This window comes from Hyperoodon ampullatus (assembly GCF_949752795.1).
Source record: "Hyperoodon ampullatus genome assembly, chromosome: 1".
Lineage (NCBI taxonomy): Eukaryota > Metazoa > Chordata > Mammalia > Artiodactyla > Ziphiidae > Hyperoodon > Hyperoodon ampullatus.
The window spans coordinates 210,278,980-210,302,885 of NC_136914.1; the positions used below are offsets into that span (position 1 = coordinate 210,278,980).

Here is a 23,906-nt window from a genome sequence, read left to right on the forward strand (position 1 = left end):
ACCTCCACAATAAAACAGTCCATTATTTTCCAATTTTCTTTTCTAATGCTTTTCCATATACATAAAACATTTTGCAGTAATTTCTCCTTGACTACTTATCATAATATATTCTGCATTTTTTTCTTTTTTAACCTCACCCCAACATGATAGTCATTACCACTACTGAATTATCTTCAAAAATTTTCCTAATGGCACAATACTCCAAATTTTGAGGGATCTGACAGATTATTTTCATTTTTGTTCTATTATTGACTCTGTGTGGTTTTACTATTAATGATACTCATAAAAATTTATATATAAAGATTTTCTGACCTGCTTTTCCAACATGTAGCATGATTGAATAAAAGATGACAAGAACTTGATATGAACAATCACTTAGTATAAAATGTGTTGCAGAATATAGTCACTAACAATAATCAGATTGTTAGCTTTATAATTTTGTGCAATTTATATAAAAGAGATGAATTGTTTGATTTGTTCACTCAAAAAATATTTGTTGTATGCCAGGCATCATTGTAGTCTTCTTAAATACAAATACGAATTAAATATGGAATAGACTTAAAAACAAAAACAAAAACAAAAACACCCTGCTTCTTCAGATACAACTGCTTGCAACTTGTGGTCTGTGGTACTTTTGCTAGTTTTATATCTTTGTGTTTCATCAAGGGCTCCTTGTCCTAAAGTTTCCCTCACTGCACTCCCACTTAAATTTTTTCTTTTTGCTTATAGTCCAGTCAGTTGAAATATGTACTTTCCCAAATAAAGTAATATGTATGAATGGGTATATTTTTTTATCTTATACTGAACAAGATTGAGAGAATCTTTTCCCAGCCAATTTGAATTGCTTATTCACTTATTTTAAAAAATTTTGATTTTCAAAATATGCTTTTTTCAAATGTGCTTTTTAAACTTTCACTTATTTAAGAAACGCCAGTATAATTGTTTGTAATCTACATATGGTAGATTTGTATCATCCATTGTATTTTATTTTTTATATTTTTCTTTTGAAATAATTTTAGACTCATAAAATTTATAAAATTATTAGTACAGAGAGTTCTCCTGTACCCTTTACTTATTTTTCACCAATGATAACATCTTACATAACTGTAGTACAATTATCAAAACCAGGAAGTTGACGTTGGCACAATGCTGTTAATGAAACTACAGTTCTTGTTTGAGATTTCACCAGTTTTTCCGTGCAGTTTTTTTGGGGGGGGTGGGGGTTCATAGTCCTATGAAATTTGATCACATGTGTAGATTCTTATAACCACCAATAACCACCACCACAAAGTACAGAACTATTTCATCACTTCAAAGAAGCTCCCACATGCTACTCCTTTATAGTCACACTCTCACCCTAGTCCTGAGCCATGATAACAACGATTTGTTCCCATCACTGTAGTTTTGTCACTTAAGAATATTATGTGAACAGAATCATGTAGTATGTAACCTTTTGGTACTTTGTCACTAACCCCTATTGCCCCTGAGATTCACCCAAGATTTTGTGTGCAGGGATAGTTCGTTCCTTTTTATTGTTGAATAGTATTCCATTGTATGGATGTACCACAGTTTATCAGTTCACCCAGTAAAAGGTGTTTGGGTTGTTTTCAGTTTGGAGGTATTACAAATAAAGCTGCTGTGAACATTTGTATACAGATTTTTGTGTGAACATAAGTTTTTATTTCCCTAGGACAAATATCTAGGGGTGCAATTGTTGGGTTGTGTGCTACAAGTGTATGTTTAACTATGAGAAACTGCCAAATTGTTTTGCATAGTGACTCTACCGTTTTACATTCTCATCAGTTTCTCCACATTTTCATCAGCACTAGGTAACATCTGTATTTTTAAATTTAGCTCTCTAATAGGTGTGTAGTTACATTTGCATTTTTCTAATGGCTAATGATGTCCAACATCTTTACATGTGCTTGTCATTTTTATCTTTGGTGGAGTGTCTCTACAAGTCTTTTGCCCATTTTCTAATTGGATTGATTGTTTTCTTACTGATTAAAGGTGTCCTTTATGTATTCTTGGTACATTTTCTCCCAGGCTGTAGCCTAGCTTTTCATCCTCTTAACTGAGTGATACACAGTGCAAAAGTTTTTAATTTTGTTGAAGTCCAGTTGAGCAATTTTTTCCCTTTAATGTTTGTGCTTTTGCTGTCTTATCTAATTAATTCCTTGCCTAACCATAGGTTATAAAGAGTTTCTCCTATGTTTTCCTCTAAAAGTTTTATAGTTTTTTTTTTCACATAGATCTTTGATCCGTTTTGAGTTAACGTTTTTAAAAGGTATGAGATTTAGGTCAAAGGTGTTTTTCTTGCTTATAGAGGTCCAGTTATTCCAACAGCATTTGTTGAGAGGCTGTTCTCCTCCATTGAGTTGCTTTTGCATGTTTGTCAAAAATCAGCTGGACGTTGCCAAATGCTGGTGAAGATGTGGAGCAACAATGCTGGTGGGAATGCAAAATGATATAGCTACTTTGGAAGGCAGTTTGGTAGTTTCTTACAAGACTAAACGTACTCTTATCATTACAACCCAGCAATCACTCTCCTTGGTATTTACCCAAATGAGTTGAAAGTTTATGTCTGAACAAAAACCTGCACAAGAATGTTTATAACAGCTTTATTAATAATTGCCAAAATTTGGAAGCAACCAAGATGATCTTCAGTAGGTGAATAGATAAATAAATTATGGGACACCCAGACAATGGAATATTGTGTAGCAGTAAAAAGCTATCCAGACCCAAAAAGAAATGGAGGAAACTTAAATGAAGGTCATTTTTTATTTCTTTCATCAGTGTTTTATAGTTTTAAGCATACATATTCCATATTATATATATACCTAAGTATTTAATTTTTTGGAGTGATTGCAAATGGTATTAATTTTGGTTTCCACTTGTTTGTTTCTAACAAAGAGAAATATGATTGATTTTTGTGTGTTGACCTTATTTCCTTTGACCACGCTAAACTCTCTTATTAGTTCTATGAGTTTTTTGAGAATCCCTGCAGTGTTCTACATAGATAATCATTTCATCTCGAAACAGGGACAGTTTTATGTCTTCCTTTGCAATCTGTATGCTGTTTCTTTTTCTTGCCTTATTGCACTGGTTAAGATTTTAAGTACTGTGTTCAGTAGGAGTAGTAAAAGCTGTATTGATTTGTTTATATGTCATTGAAGATTTTTGCATCTCTGTTTCTGAGGGCTGTTGGCCTGTAGCTTGCTTGCTTGCTTTTTTTTTCCTTATTGTTGTTGTATTGTCTTTATCTGGTTTTGGTATCAGGATAATGCTGACTTCATAAAATGAGTACTTCCTGGAAGAGACTGTGTAGAATTGGTGTTATTTCTTTTTTAAATCTTTGTTAGAATTCTCCAGTGAAATCATTTGTGCCTAGCAGTTTCCTTTTTGGAAAGTTTTAAACTATTAATTCAATTTATTTAGCAATTATAGATAGGACTATTTTGATGATCTGTTTAATCTTGGGTGAGTTTTGGTAATTTGCGGTTATCAAGAATTTGGTCCACTTTATCTAACTTGTTGAATTTAAATCCAAAGAGTTATTTCTAGTGTTCTCTTATTATTCTTTTAATGTCTGTGGAGTATTTAACTATATTCTCTGTTTCATTCCTGATATTGGTAATTTGTGTTCTCTCTTTTTTTTTCTTTGTCAGAGTTGCCAGATGTTTATCAATTCTGTTGATCTTTTTAAAGAACCAGCTTTTGGTTTTACTGATTTTTCTTCATTGCTTTTCAGTTTTCAATTCCATGGATTTCTGTTCTATATTGTATTTTCCTTCTTCTTGCTTCGTGTTCCTTTTGTCCTTCCTTTTCAAGTTTCTTGATGTGGGAACTTAGATTATTGATGTGCAGTTTTTCTTCTTTTCTAATGTAATCTAATATAATCATTCAGTAATATGTATTTCCCTTTAAGCACCACTTAAGCTACATCTCATAAATTCTGATATAGTTTTATTTGTATGTTTCCAGAGTATATGTAGTTGTTGGAGCATTTTTTTTTTTTGGTTTTGTTTTTTTGAGAGCTGCTTTAGAATCCTTGTCAGATAATTCCAACATCTGTCATCTCATTGTTGGTGTCTGTTGATTGTCTTTTCCCATTCAAGTTGATATTTTCCTAGTTCTTGGTATGATGAGTAATTTTGGATTATATCCTGGACATTTTGAGACTTATAAAATTTTTATTTCTTTTTAAGCCTTCTATTTAGCAGTCAACCTGTTTTGTTTCAGAATACATGCCCTAACCCATTTTTGTGGTTTTTGGTTCCAATATAGTTTTCAAAGTCTTTTTAGGGGTATTCTGGTCTGCCCTGTTTGTATGCCACACCAAGGCCAATCTGAAAAATAGGTGATATTCCACACTACAGTTCAGTTCTCAAAGCATTTGTTGTTTTGATTCTGGTTGGTTTCATGCTGAGCTTCTAAGGCGTGTGCTTGGGAATACACAAATTGAAAGAATCCCTTTCTCCAGCTCCCTCGTCTCCATAATTTTCTCCTTCCCCCTCTAGTTGTGAGGGAGTGGTGTGCTGTCTCTTTGCTAACATTTGCTTAGTGCACAGCAGGGGATGATCCACAGGATTCTTCCTCATAGTACAGCTTTTGCACCAGTGGGGAGGGAGAGAGCTACCACTTCTTGGCTGACATTTACTAAGAACAGGGTGGGGATGGTCAACAGGGCTCTCCTCCATAGTTTCCATGGCTGCAGTGCTGATGCCAAGGGGGATGTGTACTGCTTCTCTTCAAGTTAGTGCAGAGCTGGGTGGTTGGCAGAGTTTTACTCTACAGTCTTTGTGGCCTCAGTGCCAGTTGGGAGGGGTGGGACATGACTTATTATGTGGTGTTCAAGTGGAATAAGGAGGGTATAGTCAAAAGGGTTCCATCCTGCAGTGCTATTCTCTTCATAGTCCTTTGACTAGAGACAGCAGACTTTTCTTGGACCTTGTTTTAGTCCATGCTTATTGGTGTTTCTGGGTTATGGGCTTCTCTACTGCCCAGGCCAGGATATATAGGAAATAAAAACAAAGCAAAACAAAAAACCCCTAGAGTACTAACCACCAGGTCATCTGCAATCCAAGGTTCCTAACCAGTCTGCCTTCTTTTCTCTACCTTTCAGAATATTCTGCTAGTTGCTTCATGCATTTTGTCAGGGTTTTAAGTTGTAATTAATGTGAGGAACAAGGTAGAGTGGGCTTATTCCATCTTGTATGGAATCAGAAGTCTTGTTTATTGTAATTCAAGGTTCAATATTGTAAACTTTCACATCGGCATTTAAGGTAAGACTAAGGAATATATTTAGTATATATGGTCTACTGATGTGTTTTTTTAAGTAAATACTTATTAAATATGATAATCATCATTATAGTCTTATACCAAGACTAGATCTTATTAGGCTAGTGCTGTCTCACTTCCATCTGCCCTCATCTTTTCAATCTTTGTGGATCATTTTGGTCAGTCATGTTACCAGTGAACCTTGTCTACTTCTAAGAACCCTTAATCCTACTCACTGTCAACTAAAAAAGCTACCTTTGCAGTTCCTAGAATCTGGTAATTAGCTGCAGATAGAGCAGTTTTACCGTAGTGGTTAAGAATATAGACAGTGTGCCACCTACATTGGAATCTTAGCTCTGCTACTTTTCTAGGACCACAAAGCTAGTTACTAAAAATATTTCTGTGCCTCAGTTGTCCCTATGTGTAAAATAGGGATAAGAATTTATTTCATAGAGCAGTTATAATGTTTGTAAGTTCCATACAATAATGCTTGTACATAGAAAGCGTTCAGACATTAGCTGCTGTTGTGATTTCTCCCACTTTTCAGCTCTTAAAAACATTTGCACTTTGGTGACTTGTATACCTATCTTACCTCTTCCTGTTAGATTGTAAATTCCTTAAAGATAGAGCCCGCCTTGTTAATTTTTATAATTTTTCAATGGATTTTGCAAAGTAGAAGGTGTTCAATAAATATTTACTGTATCAAATCATAGGAAAATAGCAAAATTTTCAGTAAGATTGTTTTTCAGAGCCCATTTACTTAATATAAATTTATAACCTAAAGTAATATAATACTCTCTCTGTATTATATTTCAGGAATTCTAATGAATCATTGGTTGACCAGCACCATTTTACCAGTTGGAATGAGTTATCAGAAATGGGCATAGTGCTTTTAGATCCAACATGTAACAGATGGCGATTACTTCTTCAAGCCAACACCTTTTTTGATTGTGTAGGATTTTTGTCTCTTCATCTTTGAATTCCAGTTTCTGTTGTTGGCAAATAAAAGGAGTTCATGTAGTTTTTGCCCAAGCTTGAGTCACCATGAGTAGTAGTTTAGGAAAAGAAAAAGACTCTAAAGAGAAAGATCCCAAAGCACCATCAGCCAAGGAAAGAGAAAAGGAGGCAAAAGCCTCTGGAGGTTTTGGGAAAGAGAGCAAAGAAAAAGAACCTAAGACCAAAGGGAAAGATGCCAAAGATGGAAAGAAGGACTCGAGTGCTGCCCAACCAGGGGTGGCTTTTTCAGTTGATAATACGATCAAACGGCCAAATCCAGCACCTGGGACTAGAAAGAAATCTAGCAATGCAGAGGTGATTAAAGAGTTCAACAAATGCCGGGAAGAGAACTCAATGCGTTTGGACTTATCCAAGAAGTCTATACACATATTGCCATCATCAATCAAAGAGTTGACTCAATTAACAGAACTTTATTTATATAGCAACAAATTACAGTCCCTCCCAGCAGAAGTGGGCTGTCTAGTAAATCTCATGACACTTGCTCTAAGTGAAAATTCACTTACCAGTTTGCCTGACTCTCTTGATAACTTGAAGAAGCTGCGGATGCTTGATTTACGGCATAATAAACTGAGAGAAATTCCTTCAGTGGTGTATAGGCTGGATTCTCTTACCACTCTTTACCTTCGCTTTAATCGAATAACTACTGTGGAAAAAGACATCAAAAACCTGTCAAAACTCAGCATGCTTAGCATTCGAGAGAACAAAATCAAACAACTACCTGCTGAAATTGGTAAGAGGCCTTGGGTTACTATTATTGTTTGTAGTATTTGTTATGCTCAATAATTTTGTCCAGTGCTTTTCCATATCAGAAAATATCTGATACTTGCCTAAAAAACAGCTGGTTTCTAAGTTCTGTCTTCTTTATGGTTTACTTCAATCAGTTTTAGCGATATTAATAGTACATGGTTTGAGATTATTTTATAGACCTAGATAATTAGTTAGAATGTAGATGTAATTGGGCCTTTTTCACACAAATCTAATCTGCTTTCATTTTCATTGGAAAAAAGTAAATTTGAAGCAGAAAAAAATTTTTTGCCTAATTGTTTAATTGTTACCACCTGTTTTTAAAGTATTTACAAGATATGATTATATAAGATGCTTTAAGGCTGCATTTTCCCATTCTCTGATATTTTCTTTTTTACCTAAAAAATGTTTGTTTAAATTGATATTACTTTTCTACCTAATTTACCACAAAAGATTGTCATATCAGAGCCTTGTGAAGAAGCAGGGTTGTAAGAAAGTTGAAAAAAAAATTCATTTTGAAAGTACTTACATGTTCATTAAAAACAATCTAAGGATACAGAAAAGTAGAAAAGTCAGTGATAGTTAATGCCAACACTGTTAGTATTTTGGTAGATTTCATTCTTGTTTTTATATGTAAAGCTAAATTGTACTGAAAAAAGGGGACTGTTTTTAAAAGAATAGATAGTAGAATAAAAAATAGGAAATACACATGTGTAAACAAGTCAGTAAAAAGAAGTTAGTTGTTTTGATATTTTTAATTAAAAAAAATTTCAGCAACTTTTGGAATGTAGTCAACCGTTGACTTACCAATTTTGAGAAATTGAAAAAAGGTATTATCTTTGTGGGCCCTTTTTATGAGAGTTCAAAAAATTGACATAAAAATTGATTATACAGCTTTTAAAGGGAAGTTTCCCTTTTTTGTGTGAAAGACAAATTTATTCTGAATATAACAGGTTAAATATATTGTTTGAGGATTGGTCTTATAGTGGGTGATGAAGGAAACTTTGTTTTTAGGCTGTGCAGCTATGTAGAGATATAATATTCTCTGGGTGTTTTAAAATTTTTATTTAGCTTTGAGAAAGATGCAGTTTAAATTTTAGGTATGGTTATATTATATTTAGCTCTAACCAGACACTTAATATAATTTTGGTTTAATTAAATGTATTTAGAAAATCCACAGTCGATTTTCTCAAGCAATGTACTTGTATTTATAAAGTGTGACACACTTATGAGATACTAAAATATCCCTAGGAATTCGAATGGATATGTTCATTTACATGTCTTCAGATAACAATGTGGTTGTTGAATGACATTTGATTTTTGTACCAGATTCAGTCAAAATTTGACCTGTTTGTATGACTCATTGTAGAATAGAATTATAAGCTGTTGGGGAAAGAAATGCTGAATTTTTATGTAGAAATATAAAATGTTATTTCCGGTCTTTGTACTTATTGTTGTTTTGTGCATGTGTTACACTCCATTCTAAAACGTTGGCTTTCATTCATATGAAAGTCTTTCTTTAAGGATTTTTTTTTTCTTTAGAAGATGTTATCAAATTACCTGGGAATTAAAAACATGCTTTTTTTTTTTTTTTTTTTTGCGGTACGCGGGCCTCTCACTGTTGTGGCCTCTCCCGCTGCGGAGCACAGGCTCTGGATGAGCAGGCTCAGCGGCCATGGCTCACGGGCCCAGCCGCTCCACGGTATGTGGGATCTTCCTGGACCAGGGCACGAACCCGTGTCCCCTGTATCGGCAGGCGGACTCTCAACCACTGCGCCACCAGGGAAGGCCAGAACATGCATTTCTTAAGCAGGGAATTATTTCATAGGACTTTAAATTTACTTCACTTTGTTCTTGAGCAGATGGTTGCAGCATTTTTACTAAAAAGTGAATTTATTTTTAAAAATTGGCAAATTTTAGTTAGTTAAATGGTTGATTTTTGTGGCTGCCTAATTTTTGCAACTTTATTCCTAAATTTGTAATTTATAAAACAACCATTGATTTGTTTTTTAATGAGCACCCTCCCACCATTAGTGACATTGAAGTTTTGTGTTCTTGTAATTTCTATATTTCTATAAAAATAGTAACTTCATAAATGTCATTTATTTTATTCCAAGCAGGGCATCAGATAGAAACTAAACTGCTTTAAAAAATAAAACAATATTTCTTATAAGGAGTTAAAATTTATAAGGTTTAACTTATATGCATGGATTTGGGACAAACATTGCAGAAGTCTGCATTATCTGTTTCCTTATAGGGAAAAAGAAAATAAAGATCTAGTAAAAATAACATAATTGTAATAATAAGAGTAGCTGTTGTTTGAGCACAATATGTCATATAACATACACTATTTTGTACACGTAAATTTACATCTAATATTTCATTAAATTCTTACAGTAATCCAACGAAATAGGTACTTCTCACCTCATTGTACTGAAAAAGAACTGAAAATTTAGTGAGACTAGATAATTTACTAAAGATCATACAGTTAAGAAGATGGCAGAGTTTGAATCTAGGTCTCACTGTACTGCTCCCACTAGTCTAGAAGAGTGGGTCTTATCCCATAGATTATGATTTACTGGTCTGGCAGGTCCAGGGGATCTGTACTTTTAACGAATAAGTTGGGTTATTCCAAGTGTAGCTGCAGTTGAAAGCTGTTGCAGTAGATTTTTTTTTTGAGAGGGGACAATGTTAACAGCTTAATTGAGAGATAATTCACATACCATATGATTAATGCATTCAAAGTATACAATTCAGTGGGTTTTAGCATGTTCACAGTTGTTCACTATCACAAACGATTATGGGAGATTTTCATCACCCCAGAAAGAAACTCTGTTCTGTTTGGCAGTCACCCCACCCCACCCATGTTTTCTCCCAACTCCTTAACCCTAGGCAAACACTAATCTACTTTCTTTTTCTATAAATTTACCTATTCTGGACATTTCATATAAATGGAATCATAAAATATATAGTTTTTGGTGGCTAGCTTCTTTCACTTAGCATAATGTTTTCAAAATTCATCCAGGTTATAGCATCTATCAGTACATCATTCCTTTTTGTTGCTGAATGATATTCCACTGTATGATTATACCACATTTTATTTATCCACTCATCAGTTGTTGAACATTTGGGTTGTTTTCACTTTCTGGCTATTATGAATAAAATTACTATGAACATTTGTATACACGTTTTTGTGTAGACATTTGTTTTCATTTCTTTTTGGTGTATACCTAGAAGTAGATTTACTGAGTCATATGGTAACTCTATGTTTACTCTTTTGAGGAACTACTGAACTATTTTCTTAAGTGGCTACACCATTTTACATTCCCATTAGCAGTGTATGAGGGTTCCAATTCCTTTATATCATCAACATTCTTGTGATTATCTGTCTTTTTTTATTATAGCCATTCCATGAGTGTGAGGTGGTATCTCATTATGTTTTTTATTTACAGTTTCCTGATTATTATTGATTTGTTTTTAATTCATGAAGGCTATCTTTTATTATAAAGGAAAGACAGAAATAGTTATTTTCTGTGATGCAGATCTTGCTTTACTGCTTTTTTAATTACAAAAAACCCCCCAAAATCCTGAGCTCCTTTGAGAATGCTTACAAAATAAGACTCATTCACCCAGATCAAATAAAATGGAATTTGACATTTTTAAAAGTTATACATCTTTAATGCAATTTGACTTAACTGCTGAAACTCATAACAAGAGAATTTACAATTCAAAATATATGCTAGTTATCATTTTGTTAAACTTTCATTTATATGTATTAGATCCACATTATTATAGATATATATATTAGATTTATATTATGCATATTAAGTGCTTATTCTTCTCTGTTGTTTTTATGAGTATACCACTTTCAATCTTGCCATCCAGTTTGTGTTCAGCAGTATATTTGAGGAATGTGAGAAATTAGAAGTTTGTGAAACATAGCCTAGTATTTAGTTTAAATAACGTATTTGGAATTTAGCAGCTGTTCTGTTGCCTTTATAGGGAAATTATATTAAAATCTGAATACCTGTTTAAGCATTAATAGCATCTTTATTAATGCCATGTGATTTGATACTAATGATGCATATTCACGTGGGTGAATACTGGCAGAAAGCAGTAAAAGGATACTGAAAGACATATGAAGAGCCAGACATAATACATTAGAGAGCAGCCAAGAAAACTCTTCACTTGGTAATATTGATTTACTTTTTTCCTTTTGTATGATAAGTAATGGACAAATAAAGTAAATGTCCTATCTTTTTGTGTTAAATAGATTGATGGAAACCTTAGTCATTGCTTTTTTAGATTAGTGTTTCATTCTTCCTGCCCATACCTCCTTTCACCATTTTTAATCTTGAAAGAGACTCTTCACTGAACACCAAGGCACTCAAGAAATCATGTTTTCAGAGGAAAACCAGTAAATAACCACTCCCTTACCCCATCCTTCCCTGCACACCCCCCCACCCTGCAACTGGCCCGGTTCCTTTGAGTTTCATGTTAGAGATGTGCTTTTGTAAATTTTTTTGGGTGGGCCTGAACAGATTAGAGTGAGGGTCATCAGGTTGTCAGTTTGAATAATTAATCACTTTATTTCAGGAAACTCTGATCAGTGAAGTTTTAAATGATTTTATTTTTCTAGAAAGAAAATGATTACTCTTTGAAACCAGAAATAAACTCCATCTTTGTCTCTTACTAATATTCCTACAACTTTTCCTTCATTGAATTAAAGGCTGGTTTAAGATTGCTTCTCTTTAAAGTTTCCTCCTATTTATTATTCTTTATAAAAAGGGCTAAGTTAGAGGGAATCTTAAAAAAATCTATTTGTGCTATATTGTATGTTCAATAAAATGCTACATCATCTATATTGTATACAGTTCTGTGTAAATTTGTCTTAGGAGAATGATCTGCTATGTTATGTATGCTTTTTGAGAACCCAGATCATTTTTACTCATTTAAAAAAACCTCTCACAGCATTCAGATATATGAGAAATTAGAAACAGCAATTTTTAAACCCATATGACTCATTAACATTTATTGAAAACAATCAATTTTCTACTATATATACTATAGTACTGCAGTTACGTTTTATGTCAAGTAATATATAATATATAATGTGTATGTATGTATAATCAATATATATAAAAATACTAAGAACAGAATCAGCAATTTTTTTTTAAGTTGAAGGACCTTAGAGATCTTATTTAATTCCCTATTATGTAATTTTCCATGAATTTTTGCAGGTAATAAATGGTGAGTTTTCAGTAAATGTGGCTTGAAGTAAATTTGGTGAAGCCAAATACTATTACCCAATTTTTAGTATTACCCAAATTGTAACCCTTAGTTCCTAAAATTCTTGAAGTTCTCCTAGGACTGCCAGAGGTGCTGCAGTTGCTTTCATGGTCCAGGTAACATTATTTAATGATCTCATTTGAGTGTTTTGTACAAGTGCTAATGAGTAACTTAGTTTGGCAGGAAAAAGAAATCAGGAAAGGGAGTTCATAGTTGTTAATAAATAACTTCTTTTCACTGGAAATCAGTAAGAACCTTAGAGACCTAGAAATGAACTGTTAACTTAGTTGATTGTTATCAAATTGTCAGGTGTTTCACTAAACAACAGAAACCTGGAAAAGTTACTCTTATTGCTAAAGGAGGAGGTAAGAGAACAGAGAAAAAAACAACACTTCAGCCTTCTTAGAAGGATCTGATAGAACCAGAGGATACATTTGACTTCCCACACTGCTAAGGTGTAGGGAGGAGGGCAATCATTGTACTCTAATGATAGCATGCTATCCATTCAAAGAATATAGACACTGTTGTCCATGTTGCTTAGTTACAGAAGCACTTGCTCAGAAGAACTACTAAAGTTTTCTTTGCAATGAAAGGGAGAATTAGCCTTCAAGACAAATTTATGCAAATATAATAGTGTATATTCTGACCTAAGTCCCTAAATCTATTCAAGCTTGTGTAATAAGTATTTCCAGCCCTTGTTAATTATGTAGTTTTACAAATGTATTTTAGTTAGATTTGATGTGATTTTTATAGATCTAAGCTCTGAATGTTTGAAAAGTAACCCTATAAGTTCAGGAACAAGAGTTATTTTAAAAATGTAAGCGTCCTTAATGTGAGTCAAATGATAATATAGGGAAGGCCACAACTTATGAAATAAACCTAAATTATTTATTTACCACTATTTGAGTGCCTATTAATAGATACGTTTTAATAGGGCCTTTTTGTATGTTGTGAGGTTTAATTTACTAAAATTTAAAGATTTTTTGCATTTATATTCATCATGGATGTTGATCTGTAATTTCTTTTTTTTCTGCTCTCTTTTTTTGTAATGGTTTGCTATCAGGGCAATGCTGGCTTCATATTGTGGAATGAGTTGGAAAGTGTTCCTCTTTTATGTTCTGGAAGAGTTCGTGAAGAATTATTATTATGTCTTCAAATGTTTAGAAGAATTTATCAGTCTTGTAATCTGGGACTGGGGTTTTCTTGGTAGGAAGGTTTTAAATGAGTAATTTAATTAATAGGAAGTTATTTGGGTTTTCGGTTTCTTCTCAGTTGAACTTTGATAGTTTGAATCTGTCAAAGCATTTGTCTATTTTATTTGATCTGTTGAATTTTTTGGCATAAAGTTCATAATGGTTCTTTATTCTTCTTCTAAAGTTTGTAATATATATATTATCACATCCCTCTTTCATTCATTCCTGATATTAACTTTATTGATCCTTTCAAAAAAACTGCTTTTGGTTTTATTATTTTTGTAATTATCTTCCTTTTTTTTGTTTTCTGCTCTTAATTATCTAGTTCCTTATTACTTTATGTTTAATATGTCCTTTGTCTTCTGTCTTAAGTTGTTAGATTGATTTTGTATCTTTCTTCTTTGCATTATATAAGGGCATTGATAGCTATAAACCTCCCTCCAAGTACTATTTTAGCAGCAGCACATAAATTTTGATATGTTGTATTTTCATTATTATTTAGTTGAAAGTATTTTCCAAATATCTCTTGTTATTCTCTAATCCATGGATTATTTAACAGTGCATTGTTCAATTTCCAAGTATTTCAGAGATGTTTTCATTTTTTTTTTTTCCTTTTTTTACTTTTTGGCTGTACCATGCGGCTTGTGGGATCCTAGTTCCCTGACCAGGGATCGAACCTGCACCCTCAGCAATGAAAGTGTGGAGTCCTAACCACTGGGACTGCCAGGGAATTCCCTATTTTTTGTTACTGATTTATAAAATACAGTCTGTCTTGGTAAATGTTCTATATGCAGTTGAAAAGAAGGTGCATTTTGCTGTTATTTTTGGAGCAAGGTCAAATTGGTTGATGATGTTATTAATTTCTTGTATACCCTTATCGATTTTCTGTCTACTTTTTTCTTCAATTAGTAAGAAATGAGTGTTGAAATACCCAACTATAGTAGTAGATTTGTCCTTCTCCCACTAGTGCTATTATTTTTGCTTCTTATATTTTCAAACTTTGTTATTAGTTGTATATATACTTAGGATTTTTTTTTTCTGATGAGGCAATTTATATCATTATGAAGCATCTGTCTTTATGGTAATATTTCTGGTAGTATCTCTTTTTCTAAATTCTGATTTTATTTGATATTGATATAGCCATATCTTTTTCCATCTTTTTACTTTTTGTGTCTTTATATGTATTTAAAATTGTTTCTTGTAGACATCATATGGTTAGGTCTCTTGTTTTATCCTGACAGTTTTTGCCTTGTTTGGAGGGTTTAGACCATTTACATTTAATATAGTTATCAATATGATTGGTTTAAACCTATCAGCTGGCTGGCTATTTTCTATTTGTGCCATTTGTTACTTTTCCTTTTACCCCTCATTTCATGCCTTTTTTGGATTTTTGTTATAGATTCCACTTATCTCAACTGCTGCATATTAGTTATACATCTCTGATACCTTTTTTAAGTGTCTGCTCTAATATTTACAGTACATATCATAACTTAATACAGTCTACATTTATATAATATTATACCACTTTACATATATCCTAAGAACCTTACAATAGAACACTTCTGTTTCTCCTCTTTTTTGTGCCATTATTGTCATACAATATATGATAATATACGTTATATATATTATGTTATTCATATATTATAAATCCCATAATAATATATTGCCATTGTTTTTACTTTAAACTTATCTTTTTTATTTAAGCTTTCCATTTTGGACAAATTTTAGAGTTAAAGAAAAGTTGTAAAACAAATACTGAGGGTTCCTTGGTGGTTCTTCCCCAAAACAATTATTACTATATTCTAATGATGATTTTTAAAAATTTCCCTTGTTCCTTTTGCATTTATTAATTGAAATTCTTCTATAAGGAAGAGCTGTCCTTTCTCTCCCATTTATTTATTTACTCACTTACATCAGTCTGGACTAATTTATTCTGTGGGTTCCAATCCAGTATTATTTTTATCAAATTTAAAAAACAGAGCGTTAAGACCACCCAAGAAACTCTTCTTTCAATCACTATTCCCATCAAGGGTAACTTAGTATCTTGACTTCCACCAACATACACTAGTTTTTCTTGTTTTTTATAAGTGAAATTATTGTATATGTATGCTTTTGTGTTTGACTCCTTCCACTTGACATTATTCATCATATTGGTGTATGTAGTTTGAGAATGTTCCTTCTCATTACTGCATAATATTTCATAGTGTGAATATACCATGATTTTATTTATTCATTCTGTTGGTTTTGGTTGGACAATACCAAATGCTGGTGCAAACTCTCATTCATTACTGTGGGAATGCAAAGTGGTACAGATACTTTGGAAGACAGTGGCAGTTTCTTACAAAGCTAAACATAGTCTCACCATACAATCTATCAATCATGCTCCTATTTACTCAAATGAGTTGAGAACTTATGTCCATGCAAGAAACTGTACACAAAATGTTTTTAGCTGTTCTATTCATAATTGTTAAAAATTGGAAGTAACCAAGATGTCCTTCAATAAATGAGTGAACAGTAAACTAGTACACCCATACAATGGAATATTTGTTCAGTGGTAAAAAAGAAATGAACTATCAAGCTACAAAAAGACATGGAGGAACCTTAAATGCATATTTCTAAATGAAAGAAGTCAATCTGGAAAAGCTACATATTATATGACTCCAACTATACGACATTCTGGAAAAGGCAAAAGTAAAAGATCGATGGTTGCCAAGGGCCCCAGGAGAGAGATGGATCAATGAGTAGTGAAGCACAGGGGATTTTAGAGCAGTGAAACTTCTGTATGATACTGTGATGATGGATACATGATATTACGCACTTATCAAAACCTGTAGAACTGGACAACACAAAGAGTGAGTGCGTGGCGATGTAAAATATGGACTTCTAGTTAATAATAATAATGTATAAATGTTGGTTCATCAACTGTAACAAATGCACCACCTAATGCAGTATGTTAATAATAGTGGAAACTGTGGGGAGGTGGGGTATGTGGGAACTCTGTACTTTATGTGCAGTTTTTCTGTAGACCTGAAACTGCTTTAAAAACAAACAAAAAAAACCACTCTTACTACCCTCACCACTACCTCCTTAGTCAAAGCTGAAGTCCTTACCTTAGCCCACAAGACCCTGACTCTGGGCTACTTCATCTCCTATCACTTTCTTCCTTACTCATTATTCCAGCCACATTGGCTTTCTGTTGTGTTTTGAACTACTCTCTTGCCTCACAGTCTTTGTGTTTGCTGTTCACTCAGCTTCCCCCAGATATTTCCATTGTTTCTTTCTTCTCCCATTATTCAGGTGTATACTCAAATGCTACTATACGTCCTCACCTTGGTTATATATTATTTATTTTTTCCATATTAAAATATAAGTTCCATGAAGGCAGGGTTTTTGTTTTGTTTTGTTTTGTTTTGTTTTTTTTGCTTTACACGGGCCTTTCACTGTTGTGGCCTCTCCCGTTGTGGAGCACAGGCTCCGGACGCGCAGGCTCAGCAGCCATGGCTCACGGGCCCAGCCTCTCCGTGGCATGTGGGATCTTCCCGGACCGGGGCACGAACCTGTGTCCCCTGCGTCGGCAGGCAGACTCTCAACCACGGCGCCGCCAGGGAAGCCCAAAGGCAGGAATTTTATCTCTTTTTTCCCTATTGTATCTTCAGTCCCTAGAATAGTGCCTAGTACATGGTAGGTGCTTAATAAGTATTTGTAGAATGGATCAATGAATGAAGTCCGTGTTCTCTCTGTAGGCAAATCTATGTAGGAAGTCAAACTTAAAAGATTGCTTACTAAATATGGAATATGAGTCATAAGATACATTGTATTAATGGCTCGTGTCATCAATATGATAACATGATGCGTTCATTTTCACTAAAAGATACATCTGCTCCACAGACAGGAAACTTCTATTTAAGAGTCAAAAAATGCTCTTCCGTATACAGTGTAGGAGAGACTGCTAGTATTTACCTCATGAATCTCCCTTTTTTTTTTTCTCTTTGGATTAAAAAATGTACAAAAACAAGGAAAAATCACAAAATACAAATATATAAAGTAGAAAATAAAAACCACTCTTAAACCCAGCCAGAGACAAGTCACCGTTAAGACCTTGATTATTGTCCTTTAGAACCATCTGAGATGAACTTATATTTTGTTAATAATATTTGGATCATATAGTAAAATAAATGTTTAAAGTACAGACTAACTGGACAGAGTATAGAAATAGTAAATAATGTGAAAGTAGTTTATGAACTCCTTAAATGTTTAATATTCTGTCTTTTGTGATTTGTAACACAAGCTCTTATCCTGGCACAGTATTGTCTAGTGCAGAATTTATCATATATTCAGAATTTTCAAATGTTTCTGATTATTTGAATATGAACAAGAAAAGCTTGGGGGCTTCCCTGGTGGCGCAGTGGTTGAGAGTCCGCCTGCCGATGCAGGGGACACGGATTCGTGCCCCGGTCTGGGAGGATCCCACATGCCGTGGAGCGGCTGGGCCCGTGAGCCATGGCCGCTGAGCCTGCGCTTCCGGAGCCTGTGCTCCACATCGGGAGAGGCCACAACAGTGAGAGGCCCGCGTACCGCAAAAAAAAAAAGCTTGGGCAGTTAGGAGTGTTGCTCTAAATAAGAGAGATCTTAAACTCCTTTTTTTTCTCCCCACACTAAAAATGTTTTGTTAATTGTATTTAATAAGACATTTTGGATTAGTTTCAAAAATATTTTAGATTTTCCTGGAAACTATCTTTTATTAATTATAAACTTCCCTGAAGTTTTTTAGATCTTTTTCTTTGGACGGAAGAAAATTCAAAGTTCCTAAGAGAAAATGTTTTGCATGAGTCCTTTAAAATGTATACGTGGATTTGGGGGAAAATCTAAAGTTTCAAATTTAACTCAATAATATATATAATTAACCTGTGAGTTTATTGTATTTCATGGACTAAAATAAAATTTAACAATCATGTTACTTTTGTGTGCTGATGCTGTTAAAAAATTAAATCACATTTCCTGAGTTTTAAGCATTTTCAAAACTTTTCGTCATTACTAGATTGTGAGAAAGAAGTATTAGTGTTATTAGATGACACTCTCCTTAATGTATCAGTGTTAACATGATTTCCTGACTTTGTAGAGTGTTGTATTGCTGGAGGATAATTTTCTGGAGAGAATATATACTCAAAATAATTCAGTTATTATATGGTAACTTATATAAATCAAAAAAGGATTTAGGATTTAACTTAATTTGAGTCTAGATAATTATATCTCTGCTTTTTTAAAACATTTATTTTTTAGTTTAATACTAGATAGTCATATGTAAGTTCCTGTCCTAAGATATTGGTAATTCATCTGCTTCTGTGTTCAGAGGTATCAAACTGGCACCCTGAACAATGAAAAAAGCCCACAGATATGTTCGATAACACAGTGTTTTGTTCTGTTTCAACCTAAAAATTAGTTGTTAGTATTTGAACATTAGAAGATTTTATATGAAAATATAAATTTCCAGCTTCTTTTGACAAGCATGAGAATTGGACAATATTGAGCTTTCTTGTCCCAGCATTGCAGTGATTCTCAACCAGGGACAATTTTAGCAGTGTTACAAAAAAGGACATTTGTCAATGTCTAGAGATAGTTTTGATTGTCATGACTTGGTGGGGAGGTGCTATTGGCATCTTATAGGTAAAGGCCAGGGGTGCTGCTTATGCACAGGACAGCCTCCTACAGCAAAGAATTATCTGGTCCAAAATATTTCAGTATTGAGGTTGAGAAGTCCTGTAGTGTAGCAATAATTGACCTGAGTTGAATCATATCTGTTCCGAATAGGCTAAAGTTAGCCACAGTCTCCTCCCAACTTGCTTTATTTACTTGCTGGGACTCTATACACTTTTGAATTTGTGCATATTCTTTTAAAGTAGTGGGATTTACTTTCATGGGAACTGAAATAACTTCAAGTATTATTAGAAAAGTTGCGGCAAATACAAAAAACATTTATTACTTCTGGCCTGAAGAGTATTAGAATCCAAGTTTTATTTTCCCCAGTTATCATCATTTATTCTTTCAGTTGAACATGGTTCTGTGTTCAGAACCACTAAGCACTATACTAGATATGGAGGAGATGAGCAGCTGCTTACACTTTAAGGATTATTATGTCTTGGAGATATGTTCTGTTTATCATTATGTAATGCTTTCTATATCTCTGATAACTTTCCTTGCTTTGAAGTTGACTTTGTCTGAAATCTGTGTAGCTACTTCAGCTTTCTATTGATTAACATTAGCATTGTATTTCTTTCTCCATCCCTTTATTTTTAATCCACCTGTGTCTGTAAAGTAGGTTTTTAGAAGACAGTACTATTTAGTTCGGTCTCGTTTTTTAATCCACTCTGATAGTCTCTGTCTTTTATTTGGTGCATTCACATTTAAAGTGTTTATTGATTTAGTTGGATTTTTTAAAATTAATTTTTATTGGAGTATAGTTGCTTTATAATAACTGTCTTTGGAACTGTTTTCTGTTAGTTGAACTTGTTCTTTTTTTTTTGTCTTTCACCATTTTTCTGCATTATCTGGGTTTAATTGAGCATTTTGTATTATTTCATTTTCTCTCTCCTTAATGTATCATTTATACTTGTTTAATTTTTTTTTTGTTTGTATGTATGTATGTATGTATGTGTGTGATTGCCCTGGAGTTTGCAGTATGGATTTACAGCTAACATAAGTCCACCTTCAAATAACACTGTACCGTTCAGGGGTAGTGTGGGTACCTTATAACAGAATATTCCCAATTCCTCCCTCCTGTCCCGTGTAACACTGCTGTCATTCATTTCATTTATCCTTAATCTATAATCACCTGCTATATTGTTGCTGTTAATACTTTGAACAAACTGTTATCTGTTAGATCAATTAAGAATAAGAAAATAAAAGATATTATTTTGTCTTTATTTATTACTTCTCTAAAGTTCTTCCTTTCTTTATGTAGATCTAAGTTTCTGACCCATATCATTTTCCTTCTTTCTGAAGAACTTATTTTACTATTTCTTGCAAGACAGGTCTGCTGGCAACAAATTCCCTCAATATCTGTTTGTCTGAGAAAGTCTTTATTTCTCCTTTACTTTGAAGGATAATTTCATTGGATATAGACTTTTAAGTTGGTGATTTTTTTTTTTCTCTTAACACTTTAAATATTTCATTCCGTTTTCTTCTTGCTTGCATGGTTACTGAAGAGAAGTCCAATGTGTTCTTATCCTTATTCCTATATAGGTAAGGTGGTTTTTTCCCCCCTCTATCTTCTTTCAGAAATTTCTCTTTGTCTTTGATTATCTGTGTATGATTTTGAATATGATATGCCTAAGTGAAAATAGGAGGGGACTTTTATCTTCACCCTGAGAACCTGGGGTGGGCCTCCTGGAGGTAAAGCACAAGGATTCCAATTTCTCCACATCCTTGCCAACATTTGTTTTGTTTGTTTTGTTTGGTTTTTTTTTGTTTGTTTTGATTATAGCCATCTTCATGGGTATGAAGTGGTATCTCCTCATATTGATTTGCATTTTTTAATGATTAGTGATGTTGAGCATCTTTTCATGTGTTTATTGGCCATTTGCATATCTTTGGAGAAATGTCTGTTCCAGTTCTTTGTCCACTTTTAAATTCGGTGGTTTGTTTTTTTGTTGTTGAATTATGGGAGTTCTTTATACATTCTGGATATTAATCCCTTAGCAGATATGTGATTTGTAAATATTTCCTCCTATTCTGTGGGTTGTCTTTTCATTCTCTTGATAGTGTCCTTTGATACACATAAGTTTTAAATTTTGATGAAATCCAATTTACTTTCTCTTTTGTTGCTTATGTTTGTAATATGTGGCTTAATAATATGCCCTACACCCATTTTTCAGTTTTATGCACTTCATTTGCTTATCTTACTTTTTCAGTATTTCCAACCTCTGCCAAAAAAAAAAAAAAAAAGGAAAATCATGAGAGAGCCAATATAACTTGGATAAATAAGTTTTTGAAGACAGAAAAACACTAAGAATAATCTGAATTGCCAAATACAGTCCTTTCAACCAGAATGAGGAGAAAAATACCTTATTTTCTATCCTTTTGGAGTACTGTTAAATTGAGAAGCAGTTTTGATTTATAAATCTCAATTTACATATTTATATAACATCAGAACATATGCTTATTTGAAAGCATACATATTTTGAGGTAAAGGTGACCCTCACATTAAACTCAAGATGTATCTGATATTATTGTGTTGAATTTGGTTTAAAAAATTAGTAAGCTCTTTTTGAAGTATGGAATATACAAATGTAAATGTGGTTAAATTGGTTACTTAAGTTAAAAAAATATATAATATTGGTTGGTAATGATTTACAACCAACATTTTAACATTATCAGGTGTCATTTTCCTTTTTTCTTTAGGTATAATTGACATATAACCTTCTATTAGCTTCATAATTCAATATTTGTAAAATGTCATTTTCAAATAACAGCTTCAGATTTTGTGTTTGACTTTTACTTTTTCAGAAAAGGTATAGTTATGATATAGAAAATGTTTTTCTTTCATTATTTAATATATTCTTTAAAAATTCTTATTAAATTTTTATGTTGGTCAATTTACAGGTGAATTATGTAACCTCATTACGCTGGATGTAGCTCACAATCAACTTGAACACCTTCCAAAGGAGATTGGAAACTGCACACAGATAACCAACCTTGACTTGCAGCACAATGAATTGCTAGACCTCCCAGATACTATAGGTATGAGAGGAGAAAGAAGATACTGTTCATCATTTATAGCTACTTGGACATTAAAATCCATTTTGATAATAAAAAATTAAAATTCAACATTGTCAAAGTGGTAAAACTTCTAAAAGACAGCATTTTAAAATCATTTTTTATTTCCATTTTCAGGCAAAGAAAATAACTAAATTTTAGGAAATGATCTCAATTAAATTGTAAAGAAGATAGAATATTGAGTAATATGTATATGTTCTATAACTCTGCTTAAATTGCAGAATGGGTGCATTTTCTGTTTTTGCTTATTTCAGAATGTTGCATGCTCTTGTATAGGGTGCAGTCCCTTCTTTGCTAAAATAGACCACACTGAAAAATAAAATCATTGCTGTTTAGTTTTTAAAACATGGCCAATATATTTTAAAGTTTGTTCATCTTAATATTGAGGGACTAAAAGATGTCTCAGAGTGCAAAATGTGTTTTGAAAGTGCATAGCCAAAGAACAGAAAGTTGGATTGCACTTACTCTGATGTGTTCCATATTTATATATTCTTGTTTCTTTTTCTAAATGACCCCAAATTTATACAAACAGTAGAGGGGATTTTTACATTAAAAAAATTACTCTGTACTAAGTTTATATAATTTTGGTAATGAATATTTACAAGGTTCTCTTACTAAATCATTTGAGGCCTATGATAATGTTATCTTTCTCCAGAAGGATTTTTGTTTGCTCCTCTCAGGTACCTAGGGTGACCACTTTATTCCATCTGTGTTCTAAGGTTTGTGATTTTTCTGGTCCCCCCAAGTGATTCAGAGGCAAGCTGCAGACTAATTGGAGGGTTGTTTTAATTCCGGTTTACCCCTTGTACTAGGGTGCAGCCCTGTAGGGTCCCAGTTGATATTTATTACTAGACTCCCCACCCTTGGCAGGCTCTAGATTTTGACTCTTGGTGGAAACATGCCTTAGCCTTTCAGCTGCATCTTCTAGTTAGGAAAGCGCTCTCAGGACAAAATCTTCTCCAGTGTTTTGCTTGTTTCTGAGTTCCCAGCTGTTTTCCAGCCTGGTTACTAGTCATTATCTTGTTAGCTTTCTGATTTTTGTTTTAGAAGTGTTTTTAGTTTTCTTCAATGGGAGGGTTGCTTGAATTATCTAGTCTACCACTACTTGAAACAGAAGCAATTGTTGTGGAATTTTTTAATAAGTTACAATAGACTGTCTTTGGTTAGATGACACCTGTTCACAGAAGAGTAATCTGAGACTTCTTCAGGATATAATAGCTAGCCATTAGAACCTATATCTTTCTGATTCTTGTCCCCTAGAGTCTAGAACAGACAGAAAAATACCAAATAAATACAAAATAAATGAAAAAAAAAAGTCATGGGAGTCAGGACTAGAAGTTCTAGAAAGAGAATAGAGTAAGACAGTGAAGAAGCTATAAAATATAATTTAATAATATTTCCCTGAACTTGACAAAAACCCAGATAATAAGATTGAAATTGCTTACCAAGAAGAAATAATGAAAAAACATACATTCTGGTAGAAGTTTTAAAAATTAGATTTACTTAATTATTTTTAACAAACAGTATATTCATACATAATGTTATAAAACCTGTCTTTGTCAAGTTTCAGTTTCAGAGTAATCCTGGCCATATATAATAAGTTGGGAAGTA

General features: G+C 33.2%; 1 protein-coding gene across 2 annotated transcripts in view; it reads left to right on the forward strand.

Moving 5' to 3' along the window:
- Window positions 1-6,324: 6,324 nt before the first annotated feature.
- Window positions 6,325-23,906, forward strand: part of SHOC2 (SHOC2 leucine rich repeat scaffold protein) — a gene marked incomplete at both ends in the record, with an annotated part of 44,661 nt that continues 27,079 nt past the window's right edge. Inside the window, 2 exons of one of the 2 annotated variants that reach the window (XM_079697201.1) lie at window positions 6,325-7,027; window positions 22,122-22,259. In XM_079697201.1, coding sequence (XP_079553327.1) covers window positions 6,325-7,027; window positions 22,122-22,259 — 841 coding nt within the window. The remainder of the gene's footprint in view (window positions 7,028-22,121; window positions 22,260-23,906) is intronic. The other variant, XM_079697202.1, reaches the window with a different exon arrangement.